The following is a 15,793-nucleotide window of genomic DNA, read 5'->3' on the forward strand; positions in this document are numbered from 1 at the left end:
TTTTAAAACTAGAAGGATAAAGAAAACATATATTTGCTTTAATAAATTTTACAATATAGGTTTGTAGAAGAGATAATTTAAATTTCTATAATTTAAAATGTTCATGTAATCTGGCATGTGATTCTATATTACTTGTTTCAAATTTCTCTCCACAAATTAACTTTTCTATTAAATTATAATCTTCTTAGGCTAGAATTTGTGTCTGTCTTTCCTACTTTTGTGTCCAGCATTGACCTAGCAGAGTAGTCAAGACATAGTAGACCCTGAATGAATGTTAGTGAATGGTTGATTGATTGATTGATGATGTTGTGGCTTTTCTTATTTCTAAATTATATATTGTAAAAATAAAATAGACTATACTTTTTCTTCCTTTATAGGTGATTGTTTCAAACTAAGCATCAACAAAAATTAAAAACATTTGTATGATATCTATATTTCAATCATGGACCAAAATCAACATTTGAATAAAACAGCAGAGGCACAATCTTCAGAGAATAAGAAAACAAGATACTGCAATGGATTAAAGGTAGAATAAATTTTATGTTTTTGACCTAAAATATGTAAATAGGGAACTTTAATGTATAGAAAGGCAAATTGTTAAAAAGAACATTATATTTCAAATTATAATTTTCAATTGAAGCATACATTGAAATATTAACATAATGATTCATACCTTGATTTAAACCAGTCTTTTAATCTGATTAAGTATTTCTTTGGTGAAATTTTTGATATCTAATAGTTTATCAATGTAGAAAATTTAGAAATATTTTGATAGCTTCTCTTTGGTTTTGGATTGATCATGAGATATGAATATGATTAAAATAAAAAATGCATAATGAATAATATGTTAAAATTCTTAGAATTCACTTATAAACTTAAAATATTAATGTCTTAGGACTCACTTTGTGATACTGACTTATTTTAAAATTCTTTTTTTAAAAACAAAAAACAGCATTTAAAAAAGTTCTGATAAGTAATTTAGGTTCATGGAACAGAGGTCTATGATAGTCAAAAACCTGGCCAAAAGACCGGTTTGATGATTTAGAAAAGCCATTTAATTTTTTCATCTGCAAGCTGGTAAAAGTAATAATTCTGCCGTTTGCTTTTGACACAAACTGTATTAAATGATACAGTCGAGGTATTAAGTGATGCTGGCATTTTTATAAACAGGAATGAGTACTCCTAAGCACAATGCTAAATGGGAAGCCAAGACTCAGAAAAGTTAAGAAATTTAGCTGAAGTCATCAACATTGTGAACTGAAAACCCTGGAACCCAAGTCAAAGCCTTTAAATCCCCATATGGAAGTCTTGAGGAAATCAAGAAATAAATCAGGGTCACCTTTTATCAATGTTTTAAATTTTTTATTCAGTCAAATTTGTAGTCTTATACAGCTGAATAAAGACCACCAAGATTGGAGTCAATTACAATAATGTTATAAAAGGTTCCTTTTAGCTTCTTCCAGGGAACATAAAATTTGTTTGTTTTCTGAGATTACTGATAAAGCCTTCTCAGATGAAATATTTAAGTAATATTTAGGCCGAATGGCAGTCATAAGGAAAAAGTATTGGTTAATGCAAGTGAATTATGTTCTATATTCTAAGGGTAATATAATGTACTGAATTGTTTTTATTTTTAAATACTGAGTGTTACAGTGATTTCACTGACATGTGCATAGCAAAATGGCAGCAAACTGCCTAAAGCAATAAAATTTCCAGAGTGATCCCTTATAGCATATCTGGAGAAGCTGGGAGTTAAGGAATTAGTAGTGTATGGAAAAGACATTAACTGCAGCCCAATAAAGAAGACCAGAGCTAGAGGAAGATACTGGAATAAGACTGGCATCACTAATGCTGATATTTCAGAAACATTGCTAAATTGGTTAATCATGTCTACAAGTGATATTTAAAATAATATTTTCACTAACTTAAATTGTTAACATTGATATGTTGTTGAGAAAGAATACTAAACTCAACGATCATTTTACAATAATTCTGTAAAGACTTGTGTGCCTGTAGTTGAAGTTTGTTGCATTTCTGAGCTTACTTTTTACTCATGAGGAATGAAAGCATCAATATTAATCTTGAATGTAAATGGTTAAATGCCCACACTTAAAAGACATAGAATAGCAAGTTGGATAAAGAAGCAAGACCCAACCATTTTGTCTTCAAGAGACCTGACTCACATGTCATGACATTCATAAGCTAGAAAATGAATAAATTGAAATAATATTTATCTCAGAGTTGTCAGGATATTTATAAGGTGCTTAGCACAGTGTTACATAGAAACTCAATAAATTGGAAAGTTCCAACATAGTAGCATTATAGTTGCTGCACTTTTTTTGAGACAGGGCCTCTGTCACCCAGGCTGGAGTGCAGTGGCATAATCTTGGCTCACGGCAAACTCCACCTCCCAGGCTCAAGTGATTTTCCCACTTCCTGAGTAGCTGGAATTACAGGCACATGCCACTTCACCCAGCATTTTTTTTTTTTTTTTGTATTTTTAGTAGAGATGAGGTTTTACCTTGTTGCTGGGCTAGTCTTAAACTCCAAGGCTCAAGCAATCTGCCTGCCTTGGCCTCCCAAAGTGCTGGAATTACAGGTATGAGCCATCACACCTAGAAGCTGTTTCTTTTTAAAGTGACTACATTAATTTACTTGATCACGAGTAATATGTAAATGAAAATTTGAGAATACATTCACTCCAACATTTGGAATTATGTGACTTCTAGATTTCTGCAATTTAAGTAGGCATAAAATGGTATTTTATTTTGGTATTTGTTTGTGCTCCTTGATTCTTATAAATATTGTATCATTGTGAAATCCATTGCTGAATGCAAGTGGTGCTGGTTACATTTGCCTATTTCCAAGTTTTAGTATGTTTATTTTTGAAATATATTTTATCAGTTTAAGGACTTATTTGTAATATCTTTGTCTGGTCTTGGTATTAGGGTAATGTTGGCCTCAATAAATGAGATAGGAAGTATTTTTTCTGCTTCTAACCTCTGAAAAAAAACTCTAGAGAATTGATATAAATTAATTCTAAAGTATTTGGTAGAATTCAACAGTGAAACCATATAGGCCTGTTTCTTTCTGTTTTGGAAAGTTATTAAAATCAATTCAGTTTGTTAAACAGAAATAGTCCTTTTAATATTGTCTATTCTTGTACAAATTTGGGTAGATTGTGTCTTTCAATATATTGGTCTATTTTATATATGTTATTATAGTTGTAGGCAGAGTGTTGCTTATAGTATTTCTTTATTATCCTTTTCATGTATATTGGATCTGTAGCTGTGTCCCCACCTTTATTTCTGTTATTAGTAGTTGGTGTCTTCCCTCATTTTCTTAGGTAATCTGGCTGGGTCAATTTTATTAATCTTTCTAAAGAATAATCCTGTGGTTTTGTGAATTTCCTCTATTGATTTCCTGTTTATAATTTAATTGATTTCAGGTCCAATTTTTATTCTATTTTTTCTTGTGCTTACTTAAAATTTAATTTACTTTTCTTTTTGATTTTCCCAAAGTGGAAACTTAGATACTGATTTTATAGTTTTCTTATTTTCTAATATATGCATTCAGTGCAATAAATCTTTCTCTAAGCCTTGATTTTGCTACCTTTCACAAATTTTGATCATTTGTATGTTTAATTTTATTTTTTTCAAAATGTTTTTAAAATTTTCTTCAGATTTCTTTTGACTCATAAGTTGCTTAAAAGTGTGGTAGTTAATCTCCACTTATTTTGATATTTTTCCGGTTATCTTTCTGTTATATTCCAGCTTAATTTCATTGTTGTCTAAGAGAAGACACTATGACTTCTATTAGTTTAAATGTGTTAAGATGTGTTTTATGGCTTAGGCTGTGAATATTCTTGGTGAATATTCCATGTAAGCTTAAGAAGAATGTGTATTCTGCTATTGGTGGATGAAATAACATATAGAGGTGTATTATATCCATTTAATTGATGATGTTATTAAGGTCAATCACGTTCTTCCTGTTTTTACCTGCTGGATCTTTCCATTTTTAGAGAGGTATAGAGTCTCCAAGTCCCATAGTGTATTCATTTATTTCTCCTTGTATTTCTATTGGCTTTTACTTCAGATCGTTTGCAGCTCTGTTGTTTGGTGCCTCTACGTTAAGAAGTGTTATGTCTTTTTAAGAATTGACCCTTTTAGGCCGGGCGCGGTGGCTCACGCCTGTAATCCCAGCACTTTGGGAGGCCGAGGCGGGTGGATCACGAGGTCAGGAGATCGAGACCATGGTGAAACCCCGTCTCTACTAAAAAATACAAAAAATTAGCTGGGCATGGTGGCGGGCGCCTGTAGTCCCAGCTACTCCAGAGGCTGAGGCAAGAGAATGGCGTGAACCCGGGAGGCGGAGCTTGCAATGAGCCCAGATCGTGCCACTGCACTCCAGCCTGGGCAATAGAGTGAGACTCCATCTCAACAAAAAAAAAAAAAAAAAAAAAAAAAGAATTGACCCTTTTATCATTTTGTAATGCCCCTTTTTTACCTCTGTTAATTTCCTTGCTTTAGAGTCTGCTATGTCCAAAATTAATTTAGATTGTCTTGCTTTGTTTTGGTTATTGTTACCATGGAATGTCTTTCGCCACTTCTTTACTTTTTAAAAAAATTACACTTTAAGTTCTGGGATACATGTGCAGAATATGCACGTTTGTTACATAGGTAAACACATGCCGTGGTGGTTTGCTGCACCCATCAACCCGTCATCTACATTAGTTATTTCTCCTAATGCTACTCCCTAGCCCCCCAACTCCCAACAGGTGCTGGTATGTAATGTTCCCCTCCCTGTGTCCATGTGTTCTCATTGTTCAACTCCCACTTATGAGTGAGAACATGTGGTGTTTGGATTTCTGCTCCTATGTTAATTTACTGAGAATGATGGTTTCCAGCTTCATCCATGTCCCTGCAAAGGACATAAACTCATTGTTTCTCATTGCTGCATAGTATTCCATGGTGTATATGTGCCACATTTTATTTATCCAGTCAATTATTGATGGGCATTTGGGTTGGTTCCAAGTCTTTGCTATTGTGAATAGTGTTGCAATAAACATACATGTGCGTATGTCTTTATAGTAGAATGATTTATAATCCTATGGATACATTCAACAATGGTTGAATTAATTTACACTCCCACCAACAGGGTAAAAGCATTCCTATTTCTCCACATCCTCTCCAGCATCTGTTGTTTCCTGACTTTTTAATGATCGCCATTCTAACTGGCGTGAGATAGTATCTCATTGTGGTTTTGATTTGTATTCTCTAACGACCACAGTGATGATGAGCTTTTTTAATATGTTTGTTGGCCACATAAATGTGTTATTTTGAGAAGTGTCTGTTCATATCCTTGGCCCACTTTTTGATGGCATTGTTTGTTTTTTTCTTGTAAATCTGTTTAAGTTCCTTGTAGACTCTGGATATTAGCTCTTTGTCAGATGGATAGATTGTAGAAGTATTTGTCCATGCCTATGTCCTAAATGAAATTGCCTAAGTTTTCTTCTAGGGCTTTTATGGTGTTAGGTCTTACATTTAAGTCTTTAATCCATCTTGAGTTAATTTTTGAATAAGGTGTAAGAAAGGGGTCCAGTTTCAATTTTCTGCATATGGCTAGCCAGTTTTCCCAACACCATATATTAAAAAGGGAATCCTTTTTCCATTGCTTTTTTTGGTCAGATTTGTCAAAGATTGGATGGTTGTAGATATTTGGTGTTATTTCTGAGGCCTCTGTTCTGTTCCATTGGTCTATATATCTGTTTTGGTAAAAGTACCATGCTGTTTTGGTTACTGGAGGCTTGTAGTATCGTTTGAAGTCAGGAAGCATGATGCCTCCAGCTTTGTTCTTTTTGCTTAGGATTGTCTTGGCTATACGGACTTTTTTTTTTTCTTTTTTTTTGTTTCCATATGAAATTTAAAGTAGTTTTTTTCTAATTCTGTGAAGAAAGTCAATGGTAGCTTGATGGGGATAGCATTGAATCTATAAATTACCTTGGGCAGTATGGCCATTTTCACAATATTGATTCTTCATATCCATGAACATGGAATGTTTTTCCATTTGTTTGTGTCCTCTCTTATTTCATTGAGCAGTGGTTTGTAGTTCTCCTTGAAGAGGTCCTTCACACCCCTTGTAAGTTGGATTCCTAGGTATTTTATTCTCATTGTAGCAATTGTGAATGGGAGTTCACTCATGATTTGGCTCTCTGTTTGTCTGTTATTGGTGTATAGGAATGCTTGTGATTTTTACACATTGATTTTGTATCCTGAGACTTTGCTGAAGTTGCTTATCAGCTTGAGATTTTGGGCTGAGACAATGGGGTTTTCTAAATATACAATCATGTCATCTGCAAACAAAGACAATTTGACTTCCTCTCTTCTTATTTGAATATCTTTTATTTCCTTCTCCTGCCTGATTGCCCTGGCCAGAACTTCCAACACTATGTTGAATAGGAGTGGTGAGAGAGGGCATCCCTGTCTTGTGCCCGTTTTCAAAGGGAATGCTTCCAGTTTTTGCCCATTCAATATGATATTGGCTGTGGGTTTGTCATAGATAGCTCTTATTATTTTGAGATATATTCCATCAATACCTAGTTTATTGAGAGATTTTAGCACAGCTCCAGTGTGCAGCCCCCAACAAGATCAACGTAGAAGGTGGGTGATTTCTGCATTTCCAACTGAGGTACCCAGTTCATCTCATTGAGACTGGTTAGACAGTGGGTGCAGCCAACAGAGGGCAAGCCGAAGCAGAGTGGGGCGTCACCTCACCTGGGAAGTGCAAGTGGTCAGGAAACTTCCTCCCCTAGCCAAGGGAAGCCACGAGGGACTGTGCTGTGAGGAAAAGTGCATTCCAGTCCAGATACTACGTTTTTCCCACAGTCTTTGCCACCTGCAGACCAGGAGATTCCCTCGGGTGCCTACACCACCAGGGCACTGGGTTGCAAGCACAAAACTGGGTGGCTGTTTGGGCAGCCACTGAGATAGCTGCAGGATTTTCTTTTTAAACCCCAGTGGTGCCTGGGACACCAGCAAGACAGAACCATTCACTCCCCTGGAAAAGGGGCTGAAGCCAGGGAGCCAAGTGGTCTAGCTCAGTGGATCCCACCCCCATAGAGCCCAGCAAGCTGAGATCCACTGGCTTGAAATTCTCCTTGCCAGCAGAGCAGTCTGAAGTTGACCTGGGATGCTCGAGCTTGGTACGGGAAGGGGTGTCTGCCATTACTGAGGCTTGAGTATGTGCTTTTCCCTCACAATGTAAACAAAGCCACTAGGAAGTTCAAACTGGGTGGAGCCCACTGCAGCTCCACAAAGCCCCTGTAGCCAGACTGCCTCTCTAGATTCCTCCTCTCTGGGCAGGGCATCTCTTAAAGAAAGGCAGCAGCCCCAATCATGGGCTTATATATAAAATTCCCTCTATCTGGGACAGAGCACCTGGGAGAAGAGGCAGCTGTGGGCACAGCTTCAGCAGACTTAAAGTATCCTGCCTGCTGGCTCTGAAGACAGCAGTGGATCTCCTAGCACCATTCTCAAGCTCTGCTAAGGGACAGACTGCCTCCTTAAGTGGGTCCCTGACTCCCGTGCCTCCCGACTGGGAGACACCTCACAGCAGGGGTCAACAGACAACTCATGCAGGAGAGCTATGGCTGGCATCTGGCAGGTGCCCCTCTAGAATGAAGCTTCCAGAGGAAGGAACAGGCAGCAATCTTTGCTGTTCTGCAGCCTCTGCTGGTGATACCTAGGCAAACAGGGTCTGGAGGGGACCTCCGGCAAACTCCAGCAGAGCTGCAGCTGAGGGGCCTGACTGTTAGAAGGAAAACCTACAAACAGAAAGGAATAGCATCAACATCAACAAAAAGGATGTCCACCCAAAAACCCCATCTTAAAGTCACCAACATCAAAGACCAAAGGTAGATAAATCCACGAAGACGAGGAAAAACTAGTGCAAAAAGGCTGAAAATTCCAAAACCCAGAATGCCTCGTCTCCTCCAAAGGATCATGTTTACTTTTAATCTATATGTGTTTATATATTTAAAGTGGATTTCATGTAGACAACATATAGTTGGTTCTCGTTACTTGATCCACTGTGTCAATTTCCGTCTTTTAATTAATACATTTAGATCATTTGTGTTAAAAGTGATTACCGATATATAGTCATGTGTCATTTAACAACAGGAATGCATTATGAGAAATGCATTGTTAGATAATTTTGTCATTGTGCAAACATCTTAGCATGTATGTACACAAACCTAGATATTATAGCCTACTACACACCTAAGCTTATGGGATAGGCTGTTACTTTGACGCTACCAAAACCTGTACATTATTGCAGTTTACTAAATGCTAATTACAACACAGTGATATTGGTGTATCTAAACATATCTGAGCATAGAAAAGATAAAGTAAAAATATGGTACTATAATCTTATGGGACCATCATTGTATATGCTATTCAACATTGACTTAAATGTCATTATGACGTGTGTGACTGTAGTTAGATTAATATCTACCATAGTGGTTGCCTGGGCGTTTGCAAGATAAATTTACAAATAATTCAAGTCCACTTTCACATGACATCATACCACTTCATGGGTAGTGTGAGTACCTGATAATAGCAAATTATTTCTAATACGTTCCTTCCACTTCTTGTATCATTATTGTCTTTCATTTCAATTTTGTGTCATTATACATAATCAAATACATTATAGATATTATTTTAAAAACAGTTATGTCTTAGATTAAGAATAAGAAAAGTAATAATTTATATTTTATGCTCACTTATTTCTCCTCCAATGTTTTCCTCGCTTTAAGTAGATCTGAGTTTCTGATTTATATTATTTTATCTTTCTGTAAAGAACTCCTTTTAACATCTTGCAAGGCTGGTCTAAAGGCAAAACATTTCTTTCATTTTCATTTCTCAGAGGAAGTTTTATTTCTCCTTCGTGTTAGATGGATAAATACACAGGGTATGGGGAAGGTATTTTTTCCTCTGTATTCTTTTGGGATTTTTTTCCTTTGTCTGAGATTTTCTGTAGTTTTAAGATGACATGACTAGGTGTAACTTTTTGGGCATTTATACAACTTGTTATTCTACGGACTGCCAGGATCTGTGGTTTGTTGTCTGATATTAATTTGGGGAAATTCTCAGTTGTTATTGTTTCAAATATTTCTTCTGTCTCTTTCAATTTCTCCTTCTAGTGATTCCATTATGTATATGTTGTACCTTTTTTAGTTGGCCTACAGTATTTTGATACTTTGTTCTGATTTTTTGTCTTTGTTATTTTTATTTGCTTTTTAGTTTTGCAGATTTTAATTCATATATTCTGAATCTCAGATATCCTCTTTTCAGTGATGTGCAGTATAGTGATGTGTTTACCAAAGGCATTCTTCATTTCTGCTACGGTGTTTTGACATTATAATTTTTTTAATGAAATTTGTATCTGTCTGCTTACATTGCTCTGTTCTTGCATGCTGCTTTTATTTTACCACTAGAATGCTTAGCATATTAATCACAGTTGTTTTAAGTTCTCAGTCCAGTAAATCCAACATCCTTTCTATATCTGAGTTTGGTTCTGATTCTTGCTCTGTCTCTTCAAAATTATATATATTTTTTTATTTTAGATGACTTGTAATATATTCTGGATATCCAGACATAATGTATTGAGTTTTGTAAAATCTGCTATACATAGGCCTTTAATAATTGTTGCTAAGGTGTGGGAGACGAGAGGCTTTTTTTTTTTTTTTTTTTTTTTTTTTGCCTCTGGACTGTAACCTTCACAAGTGTTTTTCAGCATTTTTTTTTTCTTCTTAGTATGGGTTTGGTAGAGTGAGATGGATTTTGGTATTTTCCTTCTGTCACATGGAAGACTAGAATTGGCTGGAGCTGGGTATTTCCTTTTCCTTGGGTCAGTTAGGCTCTAGTAACACACCATTTTATGAGGCCCTGATAAACTAGTTCTGCCTGAGGGCAAGCACTACAAGTCCTATTAAAAACAGAGGGCTCTGGTCTATTTCCAAAATGAGTCTCGTCCCCTCATGCTACTGAAAGAACAAGATTATTTTTCTCCAACATTTACTATAAGAACCTGGTCAAGCTCCTGGAGGGAAAACTCAAAATGTGGAGGTCACCGACTGGGTTCCCTTGGAGTGTTTGGTGCTCAGACTTAACCACACTGAGTGAGACTCTAGCAGTTTATCAGTTATAGTGAAGGTATTTCTGCCTTGGCACTGGTTCCTGTGTGGTTTCTGTTCATGAGTCTCTACTGCTCTAAGCTGTGACTCTTTATAATCACCTATTTGTCTCTCCAATCTTGAAGGCAGTCATTTGCCATTGGTCCTCACCTCTTTTACAGATCCAGAAAGAGTTGTTGCATTTTAAATTGGTTCAGTGTTTTTCTTGTTGTTACTATAAAATGTCAAGCTCCAAGCTCCTTGAAGGTTTCTAGAGCCTAGAAACCAGAAATACCAGCATATATTTTTTATCGTATTTTCCTATCTCATGTCTTACAGTTCTACATTTTACTTAAGATTTCATTGTGATTTCTTGATTAATACACAAGTTAGCTAAAAATAATATTTTCTTCAAATATTTGTAGTTTTTTCTTAATAAATTTTTTGCCACTAATATTTGTCATAATTGCATTGTGGAAGCTATGATAACTAATTTTTGAAATTAGTTGAGACTTCTCTATGTCCTAGTACATCATTGATGTTTGTAAGTCTCCCTGAGGTACTTAATAAAAATGCATATTCCATATTCTTTCAATTGTTGGATGTATAATTTTATATGCGTCTGAGAGGTCAGTCTTGTTAATTGTGTTATTCAGATCATCTATGTACTTGCTAATATTTTAACTATTTCACTTATCATAATTGAAAGAAACATGTTGAATTTTTTTCTTACAAAAGCAGTTGTATTGATTTTTGCTTGTATATTTTGCAACTACTAAGTGCGTTATTATATAACCGTTTTATCTTTTAGGATGATATAATTCAATATATGGAGGACTTCTGTATCCTTAATGATGTTTCTATGTCTATTTGGGCTATTATTTATACACCTATAAAATTTTCTCTTAGTGGTTATGTTTTCTTATCATTTTACTATCATCAGAATTTCTTCATGCTTTAGGAATATCTCTTATAAAAAGCACAGAGGTAAATTTTGAAGAAAAATCCAAACTAAAAATTATCTATCTTTAAACTAGCAATTTTGTCCACTTATGTTTATTGTATCTATTGATATAGTTAGACTTGTTTTTACTATCTTAGATTATTATGCTGATTTTCCCCTTTTTTAATGCTCCCTTAAAATTCTTTCTTATACTTTTTGAATGTATATGCCTATCTCTCTCATAACAAGACAAACATTCTAGCATGATTCTATGATCTGAATGTTTCCCCCCAAATTTGTATGTCAAGTCATAGTCACCAACGTGATTCTATTAGAAGGTGGTGACTTTGGAAAGTGATTAGTTCATGAAGGTAGAGTCCTCATGAACAAAATTAGTGTCCCTATGAAAGAGACCCAATAGAGCTTCCTTGCCTCTTCTAACATGTGAGGTTACAGTGAGAAGATGGTTCTCACAAAATACCAAATATGTTGGTGTTTGATCTCAGATTTCCCAGGCTCTAGAGCTGCAAAAAGTAAATTTCTATTGTTTATAAAGTACACAGTTTTCTTATATGCTATATTTTGCTATATTTTCTTACAGCACCCCAAACAGACTGAGACGTATGTTCACATACTCTTTTATATGCCTCCTTACCCTCTATACAATATGATGTTATCTTGAATTTCGATCTAAAATTTTAAATTCTAAATACTATGACTATTTCACCTCCTTTCCTGCTTTTAGTTTTTTTTTTAAGACATTGGAAAATTTATCAAGTATTTTATTCACTTTGCTTTACAAATCTCATGCAACATCTTCAGAATTGGATTCTTCTTTTATTTAAGCAATTCTTCCAAAATTGTTTCCAGTATGTATTTGGTTGCAGTGTTTTTGAGGCCTTATATGCTTGAGCATATATCTCTTTATAGCTGAGTGGCTGTTTAGCTCAATATAAAATTATGGATTCAATGCTCTTTTACTTCAATACTTAAAAAATATATTTCTTTGTCTGTTGTGTACCCACTTTTGCTATTAGAAAGTGATATACTTTCTTTCCTGAAAGGCCTGAATTTTTTTTCTTGTCTTTGATATACATAAATTTTAATATACTTCTTCCAAATATGTCTGTGTTCTTATCTCTTGTGTTGAGCATTCAGTGGGCACTCTCAACCTGCATGTTTTTGTTTTAGTTTTTTTAATCTTAGTAAATTATTGGAAAATTTTCATTTATTATTTCTTTAAATACTTCTCCTCTTCAACTTATTTTTTCTCATTTTAAGGCATTAATAATTAAATTATTCTCAATTTTAGTTAAAAACTATGTATATCTTAACCTTTTACCTATATATGCTTTCAATATTTTAAATGAAATAACCAATTTTATTTTCCAATTCTTTCTTGTTTTAAGCCCATATATTATTTTATACTATTATACATTTTGTACCCCATATTTTCTACTTGTTCTTTTTTGTTATCTTATTTTGCTTTTATTTTGCTAATTTTCTTTTCTTATATATTTTGTGTATTTGTAATGCTTACTTTAAACTCCTGTTAAGTGTTTTGTAAAACAATTACTCCTTATGGTGTCTTCAAACCAGTTTGCTTTTTTCTTTCTCTTTTGAAATGTTTTCTCAAAGACATCACTATTTTGCCCTGAAGTCACATTTACTTAGTTATGATAGTTTCTTTTTTATAGTAATTGCACAGGGAAAGAGCTAAAGGATAGAACTCTGTCATTGTGAACCCCCAAAGCTCAGAAAAAGGGGAGGGAGATGAGCCTCAAGGTGAAGACCAGTAACCAATAAATCACATGTCACTCTGCACTTTGACAAACATTTCTTTATCCATGGCTCCCTCAGTCCCCTGAGTGCGAAATTGCTTTGAGGAGATTGTTAACTAGTACTGCAGAACTACTGAGGGGATTAACTGTAGAAGGGAACCCTCAAGGCTAGTCAGCCTTTCCTCCTTTGCTCAGCTGCTCTGTTGAGCAGAACTTCAGAACTACTCTGATTTTACTCTGGAGGACACATGCAACCAATGTCTAAACAGTCATACTCAATCCCTGCATTGAGGTAGAAAGCACTGATTACTAGAGGCTGATCTGAATCATGCGACTGTACTGAAGGCAACAAAAAAAAATAAAATAGCCATGTATTTTAGTAGGGAAAGTATATAGTAATTGAAAAGAAAAACCAAAATCAATACAAGAAGTATTGTGACTGAGAGACAAAGGTAAATTTGAAGATAGGTTTGTGATTTCATAACAGAGACCTTTGAATGCTAGAAGCTACCCCTTCCCTTTGTAAAGAACAACATTAGGTAAATGATTAAAAAATTATGTCAAAGTCTATGATTTTGAAACTCTACCGTATTTGAAAATATTATATTAAAATAATGATATTAAACAAAGAATTTATGACAAATGTTTATCTTTTAAGTAAAACAACTTTAAAATTTGTAAACAACTAAATCTAATCACATAGGCAACTGCTAGGATATCACAAAAGAATGGGATTGTAATAGTGAATCTATAAAATTTGCCTGAAATTAATCAAATCAGCACAGAAATGCACAGATGACAAACACTGTAAAATGTAAGCGAAATTAATCATAAGAAGTTTATTTGGCTAAAGTAACTATTGTTAAAGATAGAATTGCCTAACGTTAGTTAATAACAGAAAAAATATCAGAAATTTTAAAAAGTGCTGTCTTAATCTATTAAAATTATATAAAGTTAAAGCAAGACAATGTAGGTTTATAAACAAGAACCTTTAAAAAAGCATAATACTGATGCTTATTACAAATTTATATCTTGAGCTGGGGTACATCATCCAATTTATGCATGAGAAAAGTGTTTTATAATTTTTCACTCTGTAATTCATATTTTAAGCTCATCTGAAATGTATTTTACAGAGGTAATAACAAGCAACTTGGTGCTCAACTCTCTTCCTGCTCTTCTCCTAGTGCTAAAATAATTTGTGTAAATGAACTGCGAATGAATTTAAGTTTCAGAAATAAAATTTATATTAATAGAGAGAAAGAAGGATAAATTGATAGTCTTCCAAATATGATACATGTACAATGCAATGATATTCACAAACATCTTAATGAACACATGAACATAATTTCTTTTGAATCTTACCATGATTTTCTAAAATAAGTAAGCTAAATATTCTATATTATACTACTATTTATGAGGAAACTACATTTCTGTGAATTGTGTAACTTTTTCATCTTTGTAAGGTTAGCAAGCAAAAACAAACAAATAAAAAACAACAAAATAAACAAAAAACAAAAACTTGGCCCAGATCTGACTTTAAAGTACATTCTCTTTTATTGTATCACGTACAATCTCAGTCCACAGATGGGTTCCTGATTTAGCCAAGAATATAGTAAAGTGAGTGTAAAGTAGAAGAAAAAAGGAGAATATTAGGTATAGAAACCTACATGAAATAAAATGAAATAAAGAGAGCCTACTCTTTCTGAAATGCACCAGTAAAATGTACTCCTATCTTGCGTATTAAGTTTATAATCATACATTCAATTCAAAATTTAACTAAAACTATGGAAACTGAGAGCTAATAATAAAATGATATGCACAACATTCTAACCAGAAAATCTTCTAAGCAATTGTACAATTCAGATAAGAAGAAATAATTACAAATGTTCAGAAATTAAGATTAAGACTGTATAATTTTTTTTTTTTTTTTTTTGAGACAGGGTCTCACTCTGTCACCCAGGCTGGAGTACAGTGGCACGATCTTGGCTCACTGCAAGCTCCGCCTCCCGGGTTCACGCCATTCTCCCACCTCAGCCTCCCAAGTAGCTGGGACTACAGGCGCCCACCACCACGCCTGCTAATTTTTTGTATTTTTAGTAGAGACGGGGTTTCATCATGTCAGCCAGGATGGTCTCGATCTCCTGACCTCGTGATCTGCCCACCTCGGCCTCCTAAAGTGCTGGGATTACAGGCATGAGCCACTGTGCCCGGCTAAGACTGTATAATTTGTTCCTGAAGGGCAGGGAAAATGTAGTGGTAATTTTTCAAGATGAATTGGAAGATAAAGAGAGGTCACATTATTTGTGTTATTCAACTGAAATAGTTTTGAATTTCAATAAAACAAGCTAAGGAATGCCCTTTGTCATCAAGTTGATGTGAAGAGTAAAAAAATTTTAAAAACTAAATTCTCTAAGATAATATGTGAAAATAAGATTATTTAAATTTCAACAAACATTTAACAAGTATATACCCATCCTATGTTCCAGTTTTATCCAACTTCTTATCATTCCTACGTATACTAAGTAAAGTAATAGCTATTAATATGTTGGAGTCATTAGCAGAAAAATAACTTTGCAAATGATTAAGTGATGACAGTTGTATATCCATGTTATTAGATGTTTAAAATTCAAAAAATAATTAGTTCAATAAATTTTTGGAACTAAATCCATAGCATAAAAACATAGTTTTTCAAAATGTATTTTTCAAATGTAAAAATTTCTCACATTAGGCTAGGTGCGTGGCTCATGCCTGTAATCCCAGCACTTTGGGAGGCCAAAGTGGGCAGATCACAAGCTCAGGAGTTCGAGACGGGCCTGGCCAACATAGTGAAACCCCATCTCTACTAAAAATACAAAAATTAGCCAGGTGTGGTGGTGCGTGCCTTTAGTCCCAGCTACT

The 15,793-nt window shown here is 34.5% G+C and overlaps 1 protein-coding gene across 1 annotated transcript in view; it reads left to right on the forward strand.

The window, feature by feature from the left end:
- LOC116472758 (solute carrier organic anion transporter family member 1B1) overlaps nt 1-15,793 on the forward strand; it is a 102,319-nt gene that overhangs the window by 9,936 nt on the left and 76,590 nt on the right. Inside the window, exon 2 of the mRNA XM_032159785.1 lies at nt 378-526. Coding sequence (XP_032015676.1) covers nt 443-526 — 84 coding nt within the window. The 5' untranslated portion in view covers nt 378-442. The remainder of the gene's footprint in view (nt 1-377; nt 527-15,793) is intronic.

This window comes from Hylobates moloch, unplaced genomic scaffold (genome assembly GCF_009828535.3).
Source record: "Hylobates moloch isolate HMO894 unplaced genomic scaffold, HMol_V3 SCAFFOLD_8, whole genome shotgun sequence".
Lineage (NCBI taxonomy): Eukaryota > Metazoa > Chordata > Mammalia > Primates > Hylobatidae > Hylobates > Hylobates moloch.